Source organism: Pyricularia oryzae, chromosome 3 (assembly GCF_000002495.2).
Source record: "Pyricularia oryzae 70-15 chromosome 3, whole genome shotgun sequence".
NCBI lineage: Eukaryota > Fungi > Ascomycota > Sordariomycetes > Magnaporthales > Pyriculariaceae > Pyricularia > Pyricularia oryzae.
In genome coordinates this window covers 699347-724719 of record NC_017849.1, presented here as the reverse complement: position 1 = coordinate 724719, position 25373 = coordinate 699347, and the positions used below count along the sequence as shown (strand labels likewise).

Here is a 25373-nt window from a genome sequence, read left to right as displayed (position 1 = left end):
GCGGGGAATTCAGACGCATTAGCAGCAGGTAGGGTCCGGCTCTACTTTCTACTATGGTAGACTTTTAGTGTTGGCATAATAATTAGCAGATAATTCTAATTCCAACCCAGAATCTCGTTCGCGTCAATAACGGCAGGCTGACGAACGGACAGAATTAAACTAAATTGCGGTTAAAACAATAACAGCAACGGCAACAAGTAAAAAAAACGATAGCCGACAATCGATCGATACTTACAAATCAAGCTCTCATAGACCGCTCCATTGGATTGAATCTTGCTGTTCCATTGGACAACCCGACCTTCAGCATGGAAGGGTCCCGAAGCTTCTTACCTAGCGGCCCCTCCGGAACGGACCTTTGCCGAGGTCTCAGGGTGAGCGAGCTTGGTTTGGTCTGATCGCAGGCCGGAAATCGTGAAAGACCGACCAAGCACCCCAAGTATTTAGGCTTTGGTGTTGAACAATCGGGCATTAGAACAGACTCACATGAAACTCTGATGGACTAGACCTCTTGGCTGTCTTACTGTATAAATCCAAATCAGAAAGACTTCTTCTGAGAACAAACCTTAACGTAGCTATATCCTCTTTTTGTTTCTAGCAAAATAGTCTTGTCGGCTTCTAGATCGTCGTGTAAAATACGACAACCTCGAGCTAGTACGGAATCATTCAAGGTAAGCTTTAACAACCCCACCCTCGGCGGGGCCCCTTTTAATATTTGTATCTACGGTAGACCTGGTGGTAGTGTACTCGTCTGGGCTGTCGATATTTGCTCCTCTCATCAAGCTACTGACAGTCATCGGACGACAAGCACAGCACTTCAATCGTCTTTTTCTGACAAGATAATCAATCGCCATGGCTTCCGCTACGACAATCTACGACTTCAAGCCCCTCAACAGTATGTGGTTTTGAAAAACTCGATTTCTCCCCCCTGACATGTGATTGATTTGATGATTCTCCCTGTCCCAAACTCACTTTTCCTCACTGCCGATACAACTTTTCCCCTTGTCAAAAAAAACACCTGACCACCCCAACTCCATTCTCTTCTTGCTTGCACCAAAATTACCCGTCGGGAAAATGCGGCCCTATCGTGCTCTCGTCGCTAGACCAGTGTACTTGCGCCGACATGTCCGATCCCAAATGACGGTCATGGCCGGCGGTGCTCTGGCAAGCCGCCACCTCCCGGCGTCGCCAAGACCCGCCGGTCGCCGTGCCGCTCCCTCCTCGCGCCGGCCACATTCCACATTCGTCACGTGGCGCGAGTCGCAGCTAACACCCGCGGCTGCAGAGAAGGGCGAGGAGACCCCTCTGGCCGACTACAAGGGCAAGGTCGTCCTGGTAGTCAACACGGCCTCCAAGTGCGGCTTCACGCCGCAGTACGCCGGCCTCGAGGCCCTGTACAAGAAGATCACCGAGAAGCACCCCGAGGACTTTACCATCCTCGGCTTCCCCTGCAACCAGTTTGGCGGCCAGGAGCCCGGCACCGACGACGACATTCAAAACTTTTGCCAGGTCAACTACGGCGTCACCTTCCCCATCATGAAGAAGGTCGACGTCAACGGCGACAACGCCGACCCGCTCTTCAAGTGGCTCAAGGAGGAGATGCCCGGCATCATGGGCCTCAAGCGCGTCAAGTGGAACTTTGAAAAGTTCCTGATTGGCAGGGACGGCAAGGTCAAGGGCCGCTGGGCGAGCACGACCAAGCCCGAGTCGCTCGAGAAGGACATTCTCAAGGAGATTGAGGCTCCCAAGCCGTCCATCTAAATGTGGTTTTTTTTTCTCTCCTCAACTTGCTCTTTGCTAAACCTGCGTGGAGGATTGTAATGTTTTCTTTGCTGCGTCTACCTGTTGCCGGTTCCAAGCCACTGTGTCGGAGATGTGTAACGGCACGGGCCAGGAAGTTTAGTAAAAGTAATGATATCCGCCCTATATCTTCGTTACCTTTTCGTTACCTTGTCATTGCATGACGTGAGTGGCATATTGTTCTTGATTGCGTACGGGTGTCGTCTAGGTGCGCGTGGTACGGTTTGTTGTTCGCTGCAAGCCAGGTTAGGTTCTGGTACTCAACAAAAGAGACATCGAGGTACAAAGCAGAGGATGCTGAGAGTGCTCCCCCTCTGACCTCGCCATAGCATAGTCTGCCATGGCATGCAACACCAGTGTACTGCCATGCGTCTAGGCAAGAGTCTGGAATGAACAGTCACAGCTCAATATGAGAAACAATCTCTGGGGCAACTTTTTCTGTGCCTGAACGGAAAATCTAGGCCCCTTCTAACCTGCGGCCGAGTCCGCGGCCGGAAAACATGGACTAATGCTGGACTTGTCTTCCAAGACAATCTAGACCATATCTCGCCACGCCATTGCCCAGATACGCTGCCCAGCACCAATCAGCCATATACTCATATGTAATGGTGTGAGAGTGTCAAGTGAATCGAATCGTCCTGACGCAGGTGCACTTACTGATTGCTGACGGCAATACATTACGAGTCCCTTGAACATGCTGACAAGGTATGCAGCGTGTACAGGACTACAGTGCATAGGTATTGAGACTCACCTCACACACTTCGACGGTGGTGGTATGAGATAGCCACAGATACCTCGAGGAGCCCGGCTGGATAGATGAAGTAGTCCCAAGAACATATGAATGGCGTCAAATCCAACCCCAAGGAATAGAGCACCACAAGCTCCTGAGCAAGACTGGCTTTGAAGAGCAAGTCCCTGCCATGCACTCGCTTTCATCAACTACTTAAAGAGACAAAGCGACAGCCGGAGGATCACGACCGGCATGGTTGCAAGACACCGCCCCCCCCCCCCCCCCCCCCCCAATGTTGCAGAGTAGCCCAAGCTAGGTGTTCTCCATAGACGATTCGAGGGTCCTAATCTAGATGCATCGGTGTTTTGGCGATACGAGCGCAGGTGATAGGTCTGGTCCCTAAATGAAGCTTGGCTTCACTCCGATCTCTAAGCGCCGTAACCTTTTCTGAAAAAAAAAAAGTTTCTATCACACTTGTAGCGAACTTACTTCGTACATCCCGGTGGCCATCCTAGTGCTAAATGCTACTTGGGCCAAGGGTAGATTGGGATGTGTGGCACGCATATCTACAACTCTGCCAGGCAGGCGTGTCCTATCACATCTTGCATCCTTCTATTCTGGTAAATGTGCGCTTCTATACAGATCTGCCCTGTGGGCAAGATATAGGAACCTATCACAGCGGGCAATGGGAATCCTTCTGATACGACAACACACAGGCACACTAGGGACATTAGGCAGCACGAGAAAGTGACGACTTGGGTTCAAGAGAAAACCCCAACAGACCCTTAGCCCGACCCTTCCAATCGTCGGTCCGACCAAAGGTTTTGGTCTGCAAGGGAGGAAAAGAAACGCCACAGTTACCACCCAGTACAAAAAAAAAACCCACCCTGGCCTGTTCCTCTCGGGGCTGCACCACAGCTCCCCGAGAAAAGACCAGTGCCTCGAACGACGTAAGGGTACCTACATGCAGTAAGGCAAGTAATCGAGCAAGCTCATGCATGCACTGGATAGGCTAGGTGGGAATAAAATAAGTACAAAATAAAGCCACCGAATTAAATGACAACAAAGCAAAGATCCCTTGGCAAAGTTGCTAAATCTCCTCCCCCATCGAAAGGGGGGGACAAAAAAGTGATCAACAGTCAAAATTGCGTATGCAGAGCCTTGTCTGCAGCAAGCTGAGTGGCCAGGCTGCCTACGTTGGTTGGCTGCGGGGGCTAGATTCGGTTTGTCGATCGCTGTCTCGGAGGCGAGCCAATAAACTGTCCGCCGCGGCGGTGAACGGGTAACTTCTTTTTGCTTTGCTTTGCTTTTGCAACATACAGTAAACCTCCTTACGCCCTCTTTTTTTCTGGGTCCCCCTTGGGGGGTGTCGCAAAGAAAAGACAAGGAAAGGCAGGGAGAGAGGAAACCTCGGGGGTGATTTCATATTTGTCACAAAGTGTGTTTTGAGGGGGTAGATGAGGATATGTCTCTGGGTATTGGTTTATGAGGATGTACCGGATAACGTGGAAGAAAATACGGTAATTTACAGGTAGCGAGCTGTTAGCAAGACAGGTTCTCTTACATACGCGAGAGTTAGTGTTGCGGGCAAGATGTTCATGGGGGGTTCCTTGCTTGAGTATAGCGTCCGGTCTAGTCTTCGCGGGTCTCTTTCCTCGAGATATTACAGGTTGATGAAATAGATGAGTGAGGGTTGCCTCCATGGTAGTTACTTTGAGCTAACGGGCAAGCGAGCCGTCACTGACGGAGGCGAGGATGGCATACCGAGAAAAATACACATAGACATTGTCATCATAGACTTCATTGTGATTTTTCGCCACGGCCAATCGGCGGTGAGAATCACCTCATTGCCGTTCTCTGATCGGAGTTGTGGTAGGAGAGGTTCGTCACAGAAAGAGAGGCAAACACTCGAGATCATGAAAGGCTCGGCCAGATGTGAGTGATTTATTTGGAATTGGGAATCAGGACCATCTAGGGAATATCTCGAGGTGATGAGGAAGACGGCACGACGCCCCCATCTCGAGGATCTACACATGACTTTTTCCAACCAGTCAGTACTCTCCAAGTATAAAGCCTTTCCCGAGTACTGTCTCTGATATGCGCATGCCACGAAATAGATGAAGCAGCCACTTTCGAGCTTGTTTTTTTCTACCGTACCTAGGTATTGCTGCGATAGCTTCGATTTTGGGGCTTGTTTCTCCAAACCACAAAAGACTGGTAGAGAAAAAGTAAAATAAAAAAATACAACAAAAAAATAATCAAAAATGGAACGTTGCAATGACCCCCACCTTGACGAAGAAAGTGCAATAGTACCCAATCAGTAGACCTTGTATACCTCACAAAAGAGGTGTAGTACCCACCTTTTCTCCGCTGCGGGAATAAGCTGTCGAGTGGAGGAGAGGTGGATAGGTTCTCTTTGATTCGCAACTCGAGCGATCAACAAAGCAGAAGACCAGGGACGCCACTGAACGATGAATCCCTTTTTTTTTCACGCGGGAAGAATTCAATCGACTCGATGTCGTTGGCCATTGTGCATCATCAGCCGTGTCGATCTACATCTCACAAAATACTGATAAAAATAAAACCAACAGATCGGATCCAGGCCAATTACGAATGCAAGATTGTCCAGATTTTTACCCATGGTTGACCGGTCGGTCCCTACGGCCAAACAATTTCACCGACGGCGGCTTGCCTTCGGTGAGGGGTCGATGTGCGCGGGCGGGTGGGTTCATTTTGACCCTCTTCTACGCTGTTTCTCACTTGTCTCACCCTTGTTTGTTGTGGTCGGCGGCGGTGAAGAAAAAACATAACAAAGAGAGAACAGTTTGGTTCGTCTGGAAGCATCGTCTGCTGTTTTTCGATGCGACTTTGGGATGACAGGGCAAAAGAGACACAGAACAAAAAAAGACATCATCGGGAGGGGGAACCGCTATCTCCTGGCCGCATCCGATTGGTCGATCATCTTTCTATACCATACTAAGGGCATCTTCATCCTAACCATGCAATTACCAGGTCTGGTCCGATACGGGGGAACTGACGGGTTGGAATTGTCCACCCATTAGACTGGGGGAGGAGTCTCTGTCGCGCGGGGATGAACGTTGAGAGGAAAGTGAAATAAAATGAAAAAGAACAAAAAAGTTACTAGACCTAATAACAACTATCGATTGATCTCTGTACGCAGGTGCTTCGCAGCACAGCCGGGCGCCAAAAAGAAACTAAAATCGCCGTTGCAGAGTAGCATCGCAAGCACAGGGTTGTCTCAGTTGACTGGTTGGTTGATTTGATAGATTGGCTGGGTCGGTCTTTCTTGGATGTCCCCAGCTGCAGAAAACAGAGAAAAACAGTTGCTAACGCAACCTGCACGACAAAAGTGCTTAGGGAAAAAAGAAGCGCAGAGGGTGTAGACGGCAAGGCTTCCATGCAGGATTCTTCCAGTGCTTCTAGCGCAGCGAGGCTGTTTTTCTTCCGGCTGCCCGTGGTGGGAATTTCCTTGCTGTGTCCACCCCGCAGCTGTGCGGAAGCGGGCTGTAGCTGACTTGCCTCGACTTAGGTCTATTGTAGACTAGGCTAGATTCTTAGTCAAGATGCCTTGGTCGGGAGAGGGTCTATTAGGACTAGCTGTATATGTATGTGCCTGAATGCGAGTGTGAGCGATGGTGTATTGGAGGTGGGGGCAAAAATAATGCACAAGTTGCTGTCTGACGATGCCCCCGAGTCTTTGCTCTTTTACAATCGAATGTTTTTGACTAGTGTTGTCAATTCGGGTATGAGCATTCAAGACAATAGATAAACAAAAAAAAAAAGTCGGGTAGTGATGGCGGGTGACGTGATGCAAAAGATTTGACCGTTATCATAACTTCCAATGGCAAACCACAGCAAAATGACGAAGTGGGTGGCTTCATATCCAGCTTGTGGCGCAACTCACTCGCGCAAAGAACCGGCACGGGATCGTCGCTCGCTTCGAACAAGTTCAGTGCCATTTCCCGGTCTTTGCAGCTCTGGAGGAGGGTATCCAATTTCTGCCAAAGGTGCATGTTGAGTTACAAGGCAGGGACTTTGTTCATGAACGTACAGCGTAAGGTTAAGAGCGTATATATCTGTCCAGGGCATGTACCTAGGCGGTTGCCACTCGAGGCTGTCCAAGTGATGGTTTACCGTAAAAGAACAAAGAATGCCAATAGGACAGCATATCCTTGCCTTGCTAGTGCAGTAGACTACATAAGTCTAAACGTAGGCATAAGCTGGCTTTGGCTGACTGGCCTACGAGGTCTAGTACAGACATGCATGATCCTCATGCGGGCAGCCGCCGACTTGCCCGGGCCACAAAAAGATGCATACATACCTGGTCACCGTTGGAACGCAACTTCTGTCAGCTGTCCAGATTTCTATAGCGATGGTGTTTTTGCGTGGGGAAAGAAAAAAAAAACACACACACAAACACCTGGTTCATCCCATGTTGATGGACGAGTCAGTTGTTGAAAATATGGAATAGATTTAAAAGGAACTTTCGGAATTCTCCAGGCTACTTTTCACATGTGACAAGCAAGCGAAGCGCGGCGCGCTTAATCGACAACCCTCAGACCCACGTGGAATACTCGTTTGTTGGGGGCCTAGGCTGTGTAGGAACAACCCTAGAGTAACAATGCGGGAAGTTTTTATGATTGACAGGCTGGGATCCTGACTCTTCATTATTGAGAGAGAGAGAAAGAGAGAGGCCGAGAGAGGAACAGGAAATATGGAGCGCTAGCTACCGTACAGTAGTAGGGAAAACGAGAAAATGGGGTCGAGAAAAAATGACAGGTAAATACATGCGCTAACTAGCAGAATTAACAAAAACAAAACCCCAAGCTAAAAAGTCACTCCCGAACGTTTCCCGCTTGGTTAATGCAGACCCAAACAAAACATCTCAAAGCTCCCCCATGGGGAGAGCAATCTGTTAGCAAACGGAAACTACTCTATCTACAATCCTTCCCTTGAGCAGGCACACGAGACAGTTGTTGGTCTGTCTGCTTGAGGCCTAGCTCTGGACCTGCATCGGCCGGGGCTTTTTTCTTTTCCTTTTTCCCCTCCAAGCCCCCCTCTCTCCACCCCTTGCTTGCTGCTCGTGATGCTTGCGAGTGCCTTTTTTTTGTTGCTGCGTCTTTTTTGCTACTACGGTACTCGCTTACGGTGGGGGTGGTGTTTTTAGCACCTGTCTTTGCAGTGTCTGCTGTGGATTTGTCTGTGTGTGTCTGTCGTCCTTTTAGCACCACGACCAGCACAAGTACAGTAAGGCACGAAATCCCGCGGAGCCCACCGGCAGACCCTAGCGCCTGTGGGGTAGAGCCGGCCCAGAAGCAAAATCCACCTTTAATTGGGCACGGCACCTGGCAGGGGTATAGCTTCTCGGTCGGTGACCAAGAGTGGATAAGTGCAGAGACGGCCCAGAGAAGGGGCAGGGGTGGTTTGGGAGGGAGGGGAGAAACATGGGTATGGGGATAGAGAGAGAGAGAGCCCAGAGGGTGGGCTTTTTTTAGAAAACCGAGGATTCACGTGCAAATCGCAAGGATGTCGGCGGCCGTCGGTGTAAGGTCGTGGTGAAGGAACAAAGTTGGGCGGCACGGGATTTGGCTGGCGAGGAGACAGAGAGGGGGGAGGGAAATAGAAAACAGGAACCAAAAGCTAGGTCTAAAAACCAAACATCTTGTTTGTTAGGTTGCCAGGGTTCTACCCTATAAGCTCCTACTTACCGTATGTTGTTGCTATTTCGCTTGCGTCTCTCGTCATCATATCTCGATGGCACACGAGAAAGGCAGTTGGTTGCCATTGTATTCCTTTTTTTTTTGCGATTCGGGAGATAACGCAATCGGATAGGCTTATGAGATACCATAACTGGTGTCAACAAACAGCAACCCCCGTAAAAATGCTTGTCTTACAGGAAGGCCCGATCTCCAATCCACTGCTATCGTATTGGGTTTCCTTCCCATTAAGTGCCGTTATCCGAGGCGCGCCTTTGCTTTTGCGAGCACACGAAAGCCAAGTATTCGTAAGGTGGTGGGGGGTCTCTGTCCAGTGTCCAGGTCCCCAACCTCTTAGAATGCAGGCCAAGACAAGACCACGCAAGGAGGAGAAAGAGAACCATAATTTTGCTTGGCTCAATGATACCGTGATATTGCATGGACTACAGGTAGCTTCTTTCAGTAGTCATCTCGTGTAGTAAGTAGCATCGGGCTTGAAGCTTTCAACCGCATTAGAATATATTATGACAATGATCAAATACGTCGTACTTTGTAGGCGCAAATAAGCATGTGTTATTGCGACACTCAACCTAGTAATCGCGTTTACCTGACAGTGCCAGGGCCGTGCGAGGGTAGGCTCAAAAAATCGACAACATCTGGTGCGTTTCGACATGGACCAAAAACCTCGCAATTGGCGCAAGCGCGGGCGCCGCTTCGAGCAACATACATACACAAAGTCCTTCAATTTCGCGTGCAACTTCCAACATGTATATATTAAACACCGGTTCGCGGGAGTACTTCCAGATCGACACGCTCGGCATCGCCCGGATGCGCAATATTTATTTGACAGGACTTACTCGTTTGACTGCATAGACCGGATCCTAGTAATATGAGAGGGCGCCTGGGCCTCGAAACACACTCATTCCTCTTTTAGGGTCTAGTGCACGTAGGAACCAAAGTCTATCTTTCTGCGTTCGAGTGTCAAGAACCCGCTAATTAACCTAGCTGACAGGACCCTGTCGCTCATGATGTCAATCGACCGGTTGGTGTGCATACTTTTGTCTACCGACTCTTGTGATCCGTCCTTCTTTAGGAGTCTCTGCCGCGATATTTGATTTTTTGTTGAGGATTCGAAGTCGTTCCCAAGGTACCTGATGTGCGGGCGTGCATCCGGCGCCAACCAAATCGGGTAGCTGGAATCGATTTATTTTTTTTCTAGTCTGGGTTCTACTATATCAGACTTGTAATATAGACAAGCTGGATCTCTGCAAGTCCGTCGTTTTGTGACTACCTGGGTCCACAAGGCAAAAGGTCACTGGCAGTACCTACATGTTCATATCAAGACCAGAAATATTCGCAAACCTGTTATACCTCCCATTCGCATGCCAGTCCAGGGTCGCATCGACCACCCGTCCGTGTGCGGTACGAGAAAGTATGTACATTCGTACTTTTCTGGGAGGCTTGGGAAGCTAAAAACATGCCCACACGGGATGCACAAAGGGTGAGGGGTTAGAAGGCTCGTGGAAGCCTGCGTGGAAGGCTTCCCGCTTCCTTTCGCTCCTTCGAAGGAGGGTAGTGGCGCACCGATAGTCCGAGATGAGAAGGTCGATAAACCAGTGATTCTGCTGCAGAATAAGCCGCTTGTAGCCATTTCCGCATTTCTATGATGTCTGAGCCGAAGATAATTGTTGTGGTTGGGCTCATACCACACCGGCTACTGTACTCAGGGTACGCAGAGGCTTGGTCGGGGTTTCCATACTGCAAGCATGAACCTCTTAGCATGAGGGTTTGTTGGTTATTGTCTTGGAAAAGGGCCGACCGTTATAGCGGATGGGCGGGATACTATTCTTGGACTCGAAAAAAAAAGTCAGTAATTAGTTCACCGAGCCTGTGACCGATGACGGAGATGCTATATAATATAAATGACATGTTCCAACGGTGAGATTCGCGAGGTCGAAACGAGAAACTGACAAACAAAATGGCGGGTTTGGGCAAATGAAGTGCACTCCACTAGTTCACCACCATCGTCATCACAAGCCCCCAAGGGCCCAGACAGATGATGATACCGGAGGCAGCTCGAACTTCCTCCAAAGTGAAATGTCAGCCACGTCAGCCCTGTGCAGAACAGCCAAGGGTGCGGGACCCAATATGCCAGTGTAAGCGAATTTCTAGAAACCATAGGTACTGTACGTAGGGACGCTGTATCAATCATGTCACTCTTCCCGGGGCCAAGGCCTGCTCCTTGGTGAAGAACGGGCACTTGGTTCGGCGATGCCCCTTGAAATCGAACAGGTTCTTTCACCCCCACGGTTCACGCGAGATATGTCGACACCCCGGTTGATTGGAACAGGCAATATGACAGTTGACAAGATTTTGAGAGAGAAAAAAAAAGAAAAAAAAAATCAGATGAAATGGGACATCAGCTTGGCATTTCTACTTTGGAGTGTGGCTTGGTGGGTATGGAGCGCGGCTATTTTTTGTTCATGATTCGGGCTTAGGAGATGGCGAACGTGCAGAAAAGGGGGCATTGATAGCACAGACATCTGTCAAGGTAGCGACAGCTGGGAAATTCAGATTCATGCCACGCACCCACCACTATGTGCCAAAAATAAATGAGCATCAAACGCGACAAGATTGCAGACTAGAAAGTATTGAAAAGAAACAGAATTTTGAGATTACCGATTTTATGGAGTGGCCAATCCTCAAGAAAAGCCAGACAGGAGACGTCTCGTATGTGCATAGGCTGCGGATGAAGCGAGTCGCTGTCTGGTCAAGAGGGGGCCTCGGGGCGCTTTTTGTTATTCCCCATCAGAATTGCCACAAATGACGTGCAAAACAAAAACGTGAGGCATGGATGGAACGGGCCATGCAAGCCATGTTCCTGGTTTGCCGATGCTGGTTGCCCTATCGTCAAGATTTTGGCTCTTGATCCGTGCCCTCATCTCCGAGATTCCATGTTGCCAGGGCGTGAGTGACTGGGTTTTTCTCGGTGATGGCGCCAAAGCCACACACTAGCCATGGGCTTGCGACGTTCCTCGCAGCCTCGCTTGCACATCTATGATGATGTTGAGCTTTGGGGTGTTTGGAAGATAACATCCACTCCCCAAGTTCAAAGGTTTCATGGTACCCAGTCCAGGTTCTCCAGGTTCTCCGACCCGTCCACTCATTGTAGCCCTGAGCATCATTGTCGCAAGGCTCATGGCAAAAACGGCATCGGTGCCACGCTGCAGGTTCATTGTTCAAGACAGCAAGTGTTTGTAAATGGAACACCGAGGATAGAAACCGTAGAGAGGAAACGACAGAAACTGCCGGGCAAACTTCTGCACCGAGTCCGAGGTCCCGCTGCAGAAACAGTTAATTCCATTTAAACGTAGTCAAGGAGCCTGCAGCTATGCTTGCTTCTTAGTTGTGCCTCACTTGCGATCTCCACATGGACACAACCGCGTTTTTGCCACCGCACCCGTCTTTTTTTCCTGTGTGCCCGATTTAATAAGTGGTGTTTTAAGGATACTGTAGTAAGCAGGCGGGCACTCGATAAAGAAGCGGGTTTTGCTGTTGTCTTGGCAAAGATAGGGGGAGTCGAGTCAAAAAACCAACCTTGATAGAAAATAGGAATCTGGCCCGGATTGACAGGGTCTTTCTCGGAAAACCCGAATGCAGTAATTCTCTCGCCCTGTGTTGTCCTACGCACCGCACAACAGGCCGAAAAACGTCAGTGAGTTGGGCATCTAGCACGTTTTTGACTTTAAACTTTTTTTGCCTTTGTCTTTCAAATTTATTCTCCCCATCAGTTCCGGTTCAAAGATGTGTCGATTACATGGGGAATTTGTCTGCTTTGCATTCCTCCCCATAATTATCCCGGTCCGAGGAAGGGATGAACGAGAGGGATAACAAGGTATGTGCCTGTAAGAGATTCACAGGAAAGAGCTATCGCACGCGACTTCCATTTGGGCACTTTGTCTTGGCGCGAACCACATCTAAAAACTCAATTTGCATTTCCCACATGTCGTGCTTGCCGTGCTTGTCGTGATCGTGACTCAAATTTCCCAACACGAGATGAGAAAGTGGGAAAGAGCCAAAGGGAAAACCTTCCGCCGCCCTACCTAACCAAGTTTCCTCAATCGGAAAGCCATAACATGTAACCATCACGAACAACAGGACGCTGCGTTGACTACGGCTTCTTCGCAGTATGCTGCCTACCTAGGTTAGGTATGTAAATTGATACAGTATAATCTCAACTACCAGGGGAGGGACCTCCGGAGTAGTAATTCTAATGCTCGGCTCCGACTCTTCACTAACTGTACTTGTTTTGCCCCGCTCAGCACCATATACCTGTCAGCATTGTCCAATCACGCGCCCCCGTACAAGGAGGCTCACCACTCGCCCAAGCCACCACAGAATCCACCCTCCACTACCCTCTTTCGTTTCGTCCAACGTTCCCTTCCCGCCTTTCAAGTCAAGACCAGTTAAAAGGCGGCTGACCCTGGGGGCCATGACAGGGGTCGGTAGTACAAGTTGTCGAAACCCCCATGTTCGAAATGGAGCGGAAGAAACACCCATCCTAGCCATCCCCTCCTTTTCTTGCGCCCGCCACAACTGGTCCAGTGCAGTACGGTACAAGATTTCTGCAAACCCGAGCGCATTCGGTTGCAACAATTTGTGCCCAGCTGTCTGCGCGCGGGGTGCATTGCATGGTTCCTACCTAGGTATGGGAGTCAGGTTTGTTCTGTACAGCTAGCTGCATCGTATTTCCCTTTCTTTCCACATTCTCTACTACGTACCTACAGTTACTGTTAGTTTACGTGCCTGGATCAGGTACTCACCTACCTTTTAGATAGGTACCTACCTTAGGTATTGTATGCAGACCAAGTCCCAAGCAAGTCCAAGAACAGCCGCGGCGGCATTTTCCTGCGTGTGCGCCACTTGCATCCCATCTCATCACTCGCTCTCATCGTTGCCGGCAGTCAGTCGCTGCGCCTCGCGCCTTGCCGTCAAGCGACTGGCCTTGTTTCTCTCCCTCACTCACTCTATCTCTAATCATTACCCTGCCCTACCTTGTCCTGCACCGTTATCATCGGGCTATCATCTCATCCCGGCCTTGAGCATTTCTCCTAGAAAGGCTCCATCAGCTCCGCTTCTGCCCTTTTTATCCTTTTGCCGGTACCCTCGTCTTGGTCCACTCACCCCCGCTGCCTACGTTGTAGTCCCTGTCCCGACCCGATCCCCAGCTGGGTACGTACCCAACTACCTAGGTAACTAGTGCTGCGGAACTTGGTTGCAGTTTGACCTTTCAGAGCCCGTCTTTGCCGTTGGGGCTTGAGCAGCCATCGGGGATGTTTCCCCCCTCCATGACAGCGCTTGCAAGTGGTCAGTCATCCCAGGCGCACACCCCCCGACAACGTCCCGCTCATCTCTTTTGCTAGGGACCGGGGTTTTGCCTCCCCATGTCGGCCTCTCCACACACACTTCGGTGCAACCCCTACCCTCCCACCCCAGTCCAAGTGACGGCACCAGAAGTACCTCGATGTACTCCTGTCGGCGGAGATTGTATTGCTATGCGACCGACCTCCTGGTGTGTCGGCAGCTCGTGCTTTTCTGAACATGGTCCGTCCCTTTCCCTTGTCTGGGGCTACCCTCTCTACCTGGACGCCTTGGTGGGATTGGTTCGGGATACAGGGTGCATTATAATACCAGCCCGCCTGGTCATCCCGTCTTTTTTTATTCACCTTGTTATATGTTGTTTATGTCCCTCGTCCCAAGGTCTTGCCGTCTAACCTTCCTGCGGCCTCCTCCTCATCCATATTACCGTCCATTTATCCAAACCAGTCAACTATCATATACTTGCCTGGCGCGAGCACACACATCCATACTCTACCGCCAGGAGATACTTTCCTTTCTCCACCCGCAGCTCGCCGGTTTAGAGTACCTCCCACAAGAGCTGTTGTCTTACATCCCGCTCTCGACTATACATACTCTTGAGATCGGCAGTACATAGCTCCTGCAGCCTTGCATATCTTAAAGTGGCCTGCCTATATATCCGCAAAACTCCAACAGGCACAGCTTCGCAACTCGCGGAGCCTCCTCTAGTTTAACATGACGTCCTCATCTCCCGTACAAGCGGCTGCTCCAAAGCCGGATACTGCCGCTGCCCGGAAGCGCAGGAGACGTGCTCCCGCAGGAGGTGCTTCTGATGACTGCTTTGCCTGCACCAAGCGCAATGTCAAGTGTGACAGGAGAAGACCGTATTGCTCGCAGTGCCTTGAGGTCGGTAACGAATGTTCGGGATACAAGACGCAGCTCACCTGGGGCGTCGGTGTCGCCAGCCGTGGCAAGCTACGTGGTTTATCTCTACCCATAGCCAAGGCACCTCCAGTCAGCGCAGCAGTCAAGAAGAGCTCGCCCACGCGCACCAGAGCAGCCACCACAACCACCAACATGACAACGGCCGCAGCTGCCAGCCACTGGCACAACCCCGAAGACATAATCAACTCATCACCCCGCCGCAGGCCAGTAAACCTTCACATCTCCCTCCCAGTCCCCGAGCAGTCATCCTCGATATCTAGCCCGACGACCCCATATCTCGCCCAGTACGATCCCCGACGCGTAGGACGAACTGCGGATACCACACCGACAGCATCTCACAGCCATTGGGGCCAAATGCCCTTCTCCGCCAGCCTTCCAACGGACGGCTTTAGATATGGGAAACTTGGTGGTCACCAGGGAATGCCCATGGATTCGATGCACGACATGGACCAGTACCACATGTCGCCCATGAGCCATTCTTTCCCAAGAGAAGATGTGCCATTCCTACACAGCTCGGCGGTTCTCTACGACAACTTCAATGGACACCACTCTCCTGCCGTGACTCCGAGCCCCTTGGCCGCAATGATCATGGAGCAACGCAATGCGCCAACTTCATGTCCAAGCTTGGTATATGCGCCTTCAGAGCACAGCACCAGCGTACACTCTCACTCGGAAAGCTACGACGTGCACCTTAGTAACAAGCTAATGCTTGACTGCGACTCGATAGGTATGCAAAGCAATGGGGGTTTGCCCAGGCGGGCTATCAAGATGGAGAACTGACGGGTGATTTGTGACCGTAGTGGGAACCCCAGACCTTGATGCATACAGCTCCAGCGTTCACTCCAACGGACACTTTTGGGGACCTTCTCCACCGGCAGAAGATACGACTTCTTGCCAGGATTCGCACACCCAATCATCATCATGGCCATCGACAGTCGAAACTCCGGGGGCGCACGTCAGCGCTGAGCTGATCTCCAAGATGCCATTTTTCCTCGATTACTATGAGCACACAATGTGCCCATCGATGGTTTTCATTGATGGACCGAACAACCCCTTCCGGGATCACATCATGCACCTTGCCACCGGCAGTCGCAGCTTGCAGCACGCCATCTGCGCCCTTGCCGCCTGCAACCTGCGCACCAAGAGGAAGCTCAGCCTTGGCCAACACTCGCCTGCAGAGAAGTTCAAGCGGTCGTGCTCGCCTGAGGCTGAAGACCAGTCAATGCAGGAAGAGTACGAGCACCGCAACCTCGCCGTTCATCTGCTGAATGAACAGTTAAACGACGTGTCCAAGTCCAAGCACGACTCGGTACTTGCAACAATCCTTATGCTTTGTCACTACAGGATGGCGGAATCTGGAATTGCCAGGTTCCACACCCAATTTGCTGGCGTTAAGAAGATTTTGCAAATGCGCAGGACCACCTCGTTCCCTCCCTCGAACGAGTCTGCATGGATGGAAGCTCTTTTTACCTACTTTGATGCCATCTCTGCTAGCATCAACGACCGCGAGGCCCAGCTTGATGGCAGCTTCTTCGGCTTCTCGCCGGAAGCAATGCTGCTTCCACAGGGCGCCGAGAATCTCGTCGGCTGCGATAGGGAGCTCTTCACCATAATTGTGAAACTCGGACGCTTGAACCTCCTCTCCCAGCACAGGCCGGTGCAGAACAACGACGCCGCCCTGGGCAGCTCGATGCCACGGTCAGAGTCTCCCTTCAGCGCGCCGCTGGGCCATGTGTATAAGCCCAGCAACAATATGAATGTGGACGTGTTTGGCACCAGCGGTGGTCCCATCCGGTTTGATGGTAACGGCTTTGGCAACACCCTTGGTGACGATGAGTTGCTGTCGGCTGCCATCAGCACTTCGGCGCCGACATATGACAGCCAGCGCTCAACATTTTGGCGCGAATGGAAAGAGGCGCGCGCTTCGCTTCAGGCCTGGTCGTTCGATGCGCAACGTGTTACTGCTTCTCTTCAGCAGACCGGGTTGCAGCCGACGCCGGCTCAGATTCGCGACCTCACTTCCTTGTCCGAGGCATTCCGTTACGCTGCGCTGCTCTACACTGAGCGCTTGGCGAGCCCGCAGACGCCATCGTCACACAACAACTTCCGAAACCTCGTTTCGCAGGTCGTCTATTACGCTACCAGCCTCGAGTCCGGTTCATCTGCCGAGAAGTTCTTGCTATGGCCGCTATTTGTGGCTGGAAGCGAGTGCGTCAACGAGCTGCAGCAAAACATTGTGCGGTCCAAGTGCCGCGATATCATGGCACGCAGTGGCTACATGAACAACATGTCTGCCCTTGAGATCCTCGAGCGTCTCTGGAGTGGCGAGACGACTGCAGAGGACGACTACATTGGCAGCGGGCGCCACATCAACATTCTTAATAACAACAACAACAACGTGCGACTTCCAAGCCTGACACGAAGCAGTCCATTCAACTGGGGCAAGTGTATAGGAGGACCTGGCGTCGAGGTCGAATGGATCATGTTCTGATATCCTACGCTATCTGAACCTTTACCATTTTTTTTGGATTCTTTTTTCTTTCCTTATTGGTCAAAACCATTTTCTGTTCGGCCATGACCCTGACACCTTGGACCTGACAAGGTGCTGTAATACAAGAAATGAGGTAATGATGGTTGGATTATTCTCATATTGTCTATTTCCTAATACTCTGTATCATATGTAGCGAACGCGTCATGTTGTCTTTTTTCTTTTTTTTCCTATTCGTACCATAAAGGAGATACAGTCAGGGATTTGGACAGGGGATTCAGAGCTGTTTGAGCGGTCTGCGGTAGAAAGACCCCGGTGGTCGTTTGCAAGGCATCAAAAGATGGGTGGAGATGGAGTTATTCTTTTTTGGGTGTTTCTGCAATGACAACTACTGGGTTGGGATTACAAGATGGGTAGCGAATTGACTGGGGTTTGAACGGAGTTGATATTTTTTTGGGTCTTTTATTAGCCCACTGTCTTATCAAGATATATCATGCCTCGGTTCGGAATTTCGGGGACAAATAAAATCACGATGTTGATGTTTATCCAAGATGTTGTTTCCACTGCATTGATATCCATTTCTATGGCAAAACTTTCCTTTCTTTGCACAGATTTCCACGCAACGCGATCCGTAAAAGTGTCAAAGTTCAGGAGACGACGACAGGTAACATTGAGAGCGGTACGCAAGAGTGCACTACCACGGGTATCCCGCCCGGCAGAAGTGGACACCAACCTGCTGCAATCTCATGGATTCCTCATGCGCCGAGAAAGCAGGTGCAATCGCTTGTATGTGTTCATTCTACCTAGCTTGAAGCTGCTTATCGCAACAACAAGGGACTAGGTAACCATCTCCATCACGTCACCTTTTTATCCTTTTTTTTTCTGGGTCCACACCCGCCGAGCGTCTACGTACTTCGTAACTTGAGATTGTGATGCGACGTCAAGAGTTTGCTGCGAAATGGCGGGCCCTCCAGGGACAAGCGACGAGCTGTGAACAAATAGATGATGAATGACGGATAGGAGCAGACGATCCGGGCCGGGCGCCGAACCAGAAAAAAAAGTATGGACTATATTTTTCCGAGTCTTATGTTATATTTTTTCCCTCTTCAGAAAGGATTTGCAGCGAGGACGATGACTAGGACAGCCTCAAAACGGGGGAAAGGGGAGAGACGGCCCATGTGATAAGCCGCTTTCCCGCCAGTAGGCAAATGATGAGAAAGAGGGAGAAAATTCACAGGATGTGGGTTTTGCATGAAAAACAATATCGACAAGGCATCTGTCCTTGCCTGCCTGCCTGCCTGCCGTCTTCTCTACCCTACCTCGTGTTCGTTGGACAATTGCAAAAGGGTTGCCTTTGGTCCAAGGGGGGGCGTACGTCTACACTGCTTTGTGGGGGGTGCTACCTCACAAAGGGTGGGAAGCAAGAAAGGAAGGGGGAGAACAGGAAAAAGGGTACAGCACATCAATCTACAAAGTAACCTCGATCAACGGGGGGAGAAGAAGAAGAAAAAAAAGGGGGGGAAGAGAGGGAGGGACCGCGTACCTACCTTTTCGCACTGACTACTGCACGACAACCAACTGGGGCCAGTGGTGCCTGGCTTCGCCTGGCTGGGCCCCTGTGGATGTGTGTGCGTGTGCGCGCGCGCGCGCGTGTGTGTGTGGGGTGGGTTCTGTTGTTCTTTACGGTGGTGATGGCTGCACGACGTGACATTGCAGACTGCCAGCGCAGCCCATACAGCGTTCATCGACTTTCCCGGGCGCGTAGGCAACAGAAGGAAGTGGAGACGGCTTCTAGAAGAGGGGTAAAATAAGAGAGAAAAAAGAAGAAGAAGAAAAAAAAGGCCAAGAACTCTTTGCGATGTGACTTTGGTGGATTTGCATTGTCCAAGTACTAGACTGGTTCTAGATAGCTACCTAGCTGTAAACGTCAAAGCGGGCAGGCGGGCGCTTAAAGGGGAGGGAGGGAAAGCAACCCCCCTGTTTGAAGGAGCAGGCATATCTGGAAAGATTGCTAGATGCACAAACTGTGACAGAGATGTGTCGAGATGTGATGCGGGTGGTGTGCCTGTCTTTCGGGTTCTAGTTCTAGTTCTAGAATGTGTTTAAACCTGAGGTGGGTGGGAAAAGGATGGGGGTATTTCCTCTTAGGGGTCTAGGTCAAGGGCAAATCTCGATGGTGTGCGTCTACTTGTGACGGCGGCATGTATTGCGTTTTTGTGCCTGGATGATGAGTGATGAACTATGTGGGGGATAGAACAAGAGGATCAGAACACAAAAAGGCAGTATGATGATAACGAGGCTGGCTGTTGGTCTTTTCTTTTTGTCGCTGTTGCCGTTGCCGTGTGCCGTTGCCATCCAAAGTATACAAGGTATATCCATACACACTACCTTGACTATCTTGGGTAGTATTTCGTATATGTCCATCTCGATCCGAAGGCTACAGTTGTCCTGTAAGTAGCTACGAAGTACTTCGTATGTAGAAAAAAAAGACTCGAGTCATGAGTCTTTGGGCGCAATCGGTTATCGGGGTGACAAAATCCGATGTTGACCCGAACTAGATAGATCTACAGTCGTAGGGTGGAAGTGGATAGTGAGAGAGAGGAGAAATATGCCAAGGCCAAACTTTGTCAGTTGATTTCGCAGTTTGTCATAGGAATAGGCGGTCAGGTGACTATAGTAGGATCGGTATAGGTAAGGATGATGTACATACTCGTTTCTTTAGGGGCTTACAAGTGGTGCTATTATACAGCTATTATACAGCTATCATCTTTTGACTTTGAACAAGGATGAGCGGACGCATTTGTTTATCGTCGCAAAGTCGATTTACTACTCTAAAAAGGTAAATCAATAAAATAAAAGGAACCAAACTCAATTGTTTGAATCGTTTCGATCCCTTGGTTTCTTCAGACTAGGACTAGAAATCTCATGTGTCCAACTGCTCTTCTCCAACAGACAAGTGCCATCGGACCCCGTATCCGCATGCGGGCGGGGTTCCTGCCGATGGACAGCCGGTTTTGGAGCCAATTCATCAATCAGATGAGAAGCTGCATCACCCTCGCCGTGATTCTCGGCTTCAATTGAAGTCTTTTTTGTCTTGACATGAACTGTGACCACCCTGCAACAATTGAAAGCGCCATCTATGTGCCCATAAACCCGCACGTTGGTATCGATCATTTATATCTTAATAAGCGCTGCATAGTCCTGTCAGCACATAATAGCGTGAGCTGGATAGGATAGACCAAGATAAAGTAGCAACAAAGCTCACTACATCATGGCGGCCGCATCGACCAACCCGGATGTCAAACTAAACGAGAACGGCGTCCCGGACTTTGACAGCCTCCCTCTCCGGGCCGGGGACCCGCAGCTCTCGGCATGGGGCCTGTACGGCGCCTCGGATGAGCTTGGCTTCCTGAACCGTCAGACCAACGAGCGGGTGGCAAAGGCGGCTCAGACCGAGATTCGCACCGGTGTCCGGTATTTTTTTTTTCTTCCAGTTTGATCGCTCTTTACCATAAGCCGCTTTATTCTTACTCATGCCTTCTCATTGCCGCCCGAGGGACGCTTCAGGGCCCTTGAGGAATACTTAATGACCCGTCCATAGACCACTGATCAGGAGATGGGCTAACAAGTATGTCAACACAAACAGCATTGGTCTGAACTGGCCGCTGGACGCCCAGAAAGAAGGTGCCTTTTTCGAGCGCAAGGTCTTCCACCAGCGCTTGTTCAACAAACCGCCCAGGACCGTCAACGACGATGAGTGGACCTTCAACTCTCAGGTCTCGAGCCAGTGGGACGGCCTGCGTCACTTTGGCTATCAAAAGGAAAAGGTATGATGCCAGTAGAGAGATGAGAAGACCCCCACTCGAGGGATACTCGCATCAAACTTCCTTTGACTTGATGTCGTAGTAAAGCCTTGTGTCAAAGAAGACAACCCCTGACGCAAACACTCATGCATCCTCACCAACTAACAACAAAAAAAAAGCTCTTCTACAACGGCGTCACCATGGAAGACATCCACAGCTGCACCTCGCACGGCACTCCCTCCACCACCAACGGCATCCACGCCTGGACCGACAAGGGGATAGTCGGGCGCGCGATCCTGGTCGACTTTGAATCCTGGCGCACCGCCACCAACAAGCCCTTTGACCACTTCTCCACCTCGGCCATCACGCTGCGCGACATGCTCGACTGCCTGGCGTTCCAGGACGGCACCACGCCCCGCTTCGGCGACGTGCTGCTGATCCGGTCCGGGTGGACGGCGGCGCTGGCCACCAAGTCCACCGACGAGATCAAGGCGGCGCGCGCGTGCCTGCCGCACACGTTTGGCGGCGTCGAGCAGTCCGAGGACGTGCTGCGCTGGATCTGGGACAACTTTAGCGCCGTGGCCGGCGACCAGCCCAGCTTCGAGTGCTGGCCCTCCAAGAAGGACTGGTACATGCACGAGGTCCTGCTCGCCGGCTGGGGCTGTCCCATCGGGGAGCTGTTTGACCTCGAGAGGCTGGCCGAGCACTGCAAGAAGGAGCGCCGCTGGTCCTTCTTCGTCGCCAGCGAGCCGTGTAATGTGACTGGTGGGGTTGCCAGGTGAGCTTCTTCTTTTCTTCTTGTGTTTTGGCCTTTGCTGCAACACCCTACCTTGCCTGTGTTCCCAATGTTGTGCGCAGTGGCGTTCGAGGGATTCGAGGGCCTTATGGGGCGGAAACGCTGACGATCATGAAAACCCAAACCGCTATAACCAGTCCACCGAACATCCTGGCCATCTTCTGAGCTCTGATGAGACTTGAGCAACTATGGGATCTCGGTAGGAGGAGTCCCTACTCACCAGGTTGCTCAGCTACGCCCAATTGCATCAGGTCAAGCTCACAGTCTTTTCCATCTTGGTCATCGCCATCAAGGGCACAAGTATGTGAGGAAGGTCAAGCCTCCAAGACGAATAATGAAAAGGGAAAAGATTCCATCGTTACTCATTTGCGAGCTATGTGCCAGTCGCCAGCTTCAGTACCCGTTCACACATCAACCGTCACCTATGAGAGTCCCCCGAACCATTGATTGCCGTGCCGTGTTAAAAGCACGGTTTACACTGCGTGATGATAGGGGCTCCTCGGCCGCCCCGCGGGTCTTGTTTCTCCTTCCGCTTATTTATATGTCTTTCCACGAGACACTATTCCGAAGAAGAAAAATGAAAAGACGTCCCCATATACATCCTTGTCCTGTGCCTTTACTCGCAATGAGAAGTGAGGCATCGACCAGAACCCGCGGAGATGATATACCGTCTGTGCTTGTCGGATACTCCCATGCTGCTCGCCGATGGGATTATCCTACCGCCACGGCGAAAGGTGACCTTTGGTATACATTACAAGGAAAAAGAAAAGAGGTAGAGCCTCTAGCTGTCTATTTCTTGCGGTCACTGCTAGACGATCTTTTGTGAGAAGACCCCGTAAAGGTCAGTATTAACGCCCACCATGAAGCAGCAGGCATCCACATAATCTGCTGGTGGTGCCAAAAAAAAGTAGGGGGAGGGGGGGTTTGACTCACGTGCTCAACCTGCGCGACAGAGTCTGCAGCTTCTTATCGTTGTCAGCCTCCTTGGTCGCCCGCTCGAGCGCTTGCGCACGCTCCTCCTCGTTCTGTCGGACAACCTCCTCGTGGCTGGGCGGGAGCCTCTCGTTCTGAAGATCGACCTTACGAGCATCCTCGAAGCTGCTGATGGCGTTCTTGATACCCTCGGCGCCCAACATGAGCGTACCAGCAGGCAAACGACCACCCGACACCGTCTTGAGCTCCGTGACCCTCTCCGACTCTTCTCGGAGAACCTGGAACACACGCGAAAGCCTGCCGATGGCCAAAATCTTGTTCTTGATAGCTCTCCGCTTGAACTCGATCGATTCGGGATCCATTGCAGCGGCGTTCGCCGATGTGGACGATCCTTCGCCATCGCCGGCGGCCTCGGGCAGGGCTGGTGTCTGAGGTGGCGACTGGGGACCCGGCGACGTGGATGACGAGTCACCCTCGCGCAACTCCTCCTCAGAGCACGTCCCAAGGATGGCCAGCAGCATGTCGGTGATCTTTTCTCCCACGAAAGGCAGCGACCAAGTGAAGACGTCCATGAAGTTGGGGAGCCAGTACGGGTGCGGCGTGCAGTTGAACTGCCTGATGTTCATGACGTTGTTCTCATACTTGAGAACCGCAGCCTTGTTGTTGTAAACGTCGAGGTAGTTTGGTGCCGAGAAGATGGTCATAACACTCGGGAAACCGGTGGTGCGAGTCTTTCGGTACATGCGATACCCGGCATCTTGCGCCTCGTGCGCTCGAATAACGGACAGCAGGTTGTTCTTTTCGAGAAATGCGCATGCGGCCGGGTATGAAAAGAAATATGAGCATCCTCTGACGTGATTGTGAAGGAAGAAATCACTCGTCTTTTCTTGTCCAAAATCCTCCAGGGGGTCTGCCCAAAGGATATCGCACATCAGGCCTTGTGTGGGCGGTTCCCTGAATCGGTCAATCTATTGTACAGGTGGCGAGTCGCAATGGTCAGCTATAGAACAACAGGACACGGCGCAAAGGGACACCAGCCACACCTATAGGAGTGACGAAGCGTGCTGTAAATAGCGGGTGAGGGGTTGTTTTTCTTGTTTTCTTTCATATTTCAAAAAAATCGGTTGCGCTTACATTTCTGATGTCGTCCAAAGTGTGCAGCTCTGGGCTCAGGCCACCGTGAATACAAAGAAACTGCTTGTTCATGACAGCAGCCAGAGGAAGACTGCAGAATGATTCCATGCAGGCATCGTAAACCGCCTCCGAGTACTTGTGCTTGCACTCGAGCTTGAAGGTGAAGTAATCCGTCAAGTGACGGCACTCGTGGTTACCGCGCAACAACCACAAAGTCTTGGGGTAGTGTATCTTCAAACACCAGAGGTATAGAACGCACTCGATGCTAAAGTAGCCACGGTCGACGTAGTCTCCCAGGAACAGATAGCGCGTCTCGGCCGGGTCGCCACCGACCTCAAAGAGCTTCATCAAGTCATAGTACTGGCCGTGGACGTCGCCGCAGACCGTGATGGGGGCATCCATCTCCAGCAGGTTGGGCTCGCTGCGTAGGATCTCGGTACCCTTCTTCAGGATCCAAAGGGCTTGTTCGTGGGTCAGGCGACCCTCGCGGTAGAAGTGCTGCTTGAGGAAGGCAATGTCGGGCTTCTCGTGGCTTTCGTCTTCGAAGAACTGCTCATCGGTGGGCTTGAACATAGCCGGGGCTTGAACATCTGTAGTTTGAAAAGATTGGGTTAACAACAGGAACCAGGGCATGAACATGCTCATTGGGCGCTACTTCAAGAGAGCAGGTCAAACTGAGGCTTCGTGCATACCTTTGCAGACTCGCTCGGCCGTGTTCACCTGGGTGCCATCTTCCATGGTGTGGATCGAAAAGTCGATCTCGGGAAGAGGCTTCTTCTCGCGAATGGCACGGATAGCATTGTCAACCTGGATGTTGCGGCGCTCCTCGTTGGAGATGGGCGCATTGGCGCCGCCGTCATTCTCCATGGCGGGCTTGCGAGCGGTTTGGGCGGGGCGAATACGCGGGCGGCGGTTTGTGGGACAATATGCGGGTTGAGGGTGCTATGATTTATTGCGAGCCAACACAAGGGAAATACTGTCGAGGCGGGTGTTGCCAAAGGGCTATGTCGCGCGACAACTGAAATCCGCGTAACGTGTGGGTTTCTCTTGTTGCGACGTTTGGCAAGCTGAAGGGGCGTGGTGGTAAAGGGAAGAGAGACCGGCCCAGAATCGGATCGTGGACCAAAAAAAAAAAAAAAAAAAAAATAGTATGCGTCGTCCTGCGTGGCCTATAGAAAGTTGTGCAGTCAAGCTGGCTAAGGCCGCATTTATTGACAGGGTGCCAACAAAAAATCGGTCTCTATAACCATGGAACCTAAGATAAACAGGTAGGAATGGAGGGCCGACAACAACAGGCACAAATACAAATGGGTTTCTGAAGATGACAGGTCGGACTGGCTGGCTGGCTGGCTGGCAGTGGGAACGGGGCAGAGGCAACTGATTGACCGAGGAGGGGTTTCGTGGTTCCAATGCGGATTAGGGGATTTGACGGGGTGATTGATGAAAGACACGGTACCTGGGTCCAGGGTGAGTTTTTGCGGTGAACCCTTGTACCCCCACTTTCTTGTTGCGGGTGGTTTAAAGGCCAGTTGCCCCTCGCAAGGTTCGCGTGTGTAGGAGATGCCGGGTTCCTACCTTGTACCTACCGGCGGCGCTTGACATGGAATTTTGAAGCTACGGAGGATTTTGTAAACATTTTCTTTTTCCCTTTCCCTTTTTCTACTTCTTATTT

At 51.2% G+C, this 25373-nt stretch overlaps 10 protein-coding genes across 11 annotated transcripts; 6 read left to right on the top strand and 4 right to left on the bottom strand.

Moving 5' to 3' along the window:
* Positions 1–411: 411 nt before the first annotated feature.
* On the top strand, positions 412–1991 carry MGG_07460 (peroxiredoxin HYR1). Its single transcript, XM_003711316.1, has 3 exons — positions 412–668; positions 728–892; positions 1283–1991. Exons 2-3 carry the CDS (start codon positions 850–852, stop codon positions 1756–1758), a joined length of 519 nt encoding a protein of 172 aa, XP_003711364.1. The 5' UTR covers positions 412–668; positions 728–849; the 3' UTR covers positions 1759–1991.
* A 2168-nt stretch (positions 1992–4159) lies between these two features.
* On the bottom strand, positions 4160–4725 carry MGG_16644 (uncharacterized protein; the record flags this gene model as incomplete). The annotated part of the gene is made up of 2 exons (XM_003711315.1): positions 4292–4725; positions 4160–4164 (listed from the first exon to the last, which is right to left on the bottom strand). The coding sequence occupies exons 1-2, from the start codon at positions 4560–4562 to the stop codon at positions 4160–4162; spliced, it is 276 nt and encodes a 91-aa protein (XP_003711363.1). The 5' UTR covers positions 4563–4725.
* Positions 4726–5763: 1038 nt separating this feature from the next.
* Positions 5764–6062, top strand: MGG_16643 (uncharacterized protein; the record flags this gene model as incomplete). The annotated part of the gene is made up of 2 exons (XM_003711314.1): positions 5764–5797; positions 5899–6062. Coding segments are annotated over 2 exons (198 nt in total), but the record flags the coding sequence as incomplete, so codon positions are not given.
* Positions 6063–6148: 86 nt separating this feature from the next.
* Positions 6149–6692, bottom strand: MGG_16642 (uncharacterized protein; the record flags this gene model as incomplete). The annotated part of the gene is made up of 2 exons (XM_003711313.1): positions 6149–6273; positions 6600–6692. Coding segments are annotated over 2 exons (218 nt in total), but the record flags the coding sequence as incomplete, so codon positions are not given.
* Positions 6693–9626: 2934 nt separating this feature from the next.
* MGG_16641 (uncharacterized protein) lies at positions 9627–9911 on the top strand (the record flags this gene model as incomplete). Its single annotated transcript, XM_003711312.1, has 2 exons — positions 9627–9676; positions 9758–9911. 2 exons carry the CDS (start codon positions 9627–9629, stop codon positions 9909–9911), a joined length of 204 nt encoding a protein of 67 aa, XP_003711360.1.
* Positions 9912–11010: 1099 nt separating this feature from the next.
* On the bottom strand, positions 11011–11480 carry MGG_16640 (uncharacterized protein; the record flags this gene model as incomplete). Its single annotated transcript, XM_003711311.1, has 2 exons — positions 11011–11299; positions 11372–11480. The coding sequence occupies 2 exons, from the start codon at positions 11478–11480 to the stop codon at positions 11256–11258; spliced, it is 153 nt and encodes a 50-aa protein (XP_003711359.1). The 3' UTR covers positions 11011–11255.
* Positions 11481–12716: 1236 nt separating this feature from the next.
* MGG_16639 lies at positions 12717–13639 on the top strand (the record flags this gene model as incomplete). Of its 2 annotated transcripts, XM_003711309.1 has the most annotated exons (2): positions 12717–12950; positions 13079–13083. In XM_003711309.1, coding segments are annotated over 2 exons (239 nt in total), but the record flags the coding sequence as incomplete, so codon positions are not given. The 2 variants fall into 2 exon arrangements, with proteins under 2 accessions (XP_003711357.1, XP_003711358.1); XM_003711310.1 differs by having other exon boundaries at positions 12942–13639.
* A 554-nt stretch (positions 13640–14193) lies between these two features.
* Positions 14194–17580, top strand: MGG_07458 (uncharacterized protein). Its single transcript, XM_003711308.1, has 2 exons — positions 14194–15274; positions 15348–17580. The coding sequence occupies exons 1-2, from the start codon at positions 14338–14340 to the stop codon at positions 17036–17038; spliced, it is 2628 nt and encodes an 875-aa protein (XP_003711356.1). The 5' UTR covers positions 14194–14337; the 3' UTR covers positions 17039–17580.
* Positions 17581–20054: 2474 nt separating this feature from the next.
* On the top strand, positions 20055–23775 carry MGG_07457 (uncharacterized protein). Its single transcript, XM_003711307.1, has 4 exons — positions 20055–20509; positions 20682–20862; positions 21018–21616; positions 21772–23775. Exons 1-4 carry the CDS (start codon positions 20307–20309, stop codon positions 21797–21799), a joined length of 1011 nt encoding a protein of 336 aa, XP_003711355.1. The 5' UTR covers positions 20055–20306; the 3' UTR covers positions 21800–23775.
* Positions 21913–25123, bottom strand: MGG_07456 (serine/threonine-protein phosphatase 2B catalytic subunit). The gene is made up of 4 exons (XM_003711306.1): positions 24394–25123; positions 23702–24291; positions 22568–23535; positions 21913–22451 (listed from the first exon to the last, which is right to left on the bottom strand). Exons 1-4 carry the CDS (start codon positions 24566–24568, stop codon positions 22424–22426), a joined length of 1761 nt encoding a protein of 586 aa, XP_003711354.1. The 5' UTR covers positions 24569–25123; the 3' UTR covers positions 21913–22423.
* Between the last annotated feature and the right edge of the window lie 250 nt (positions 25124–25373).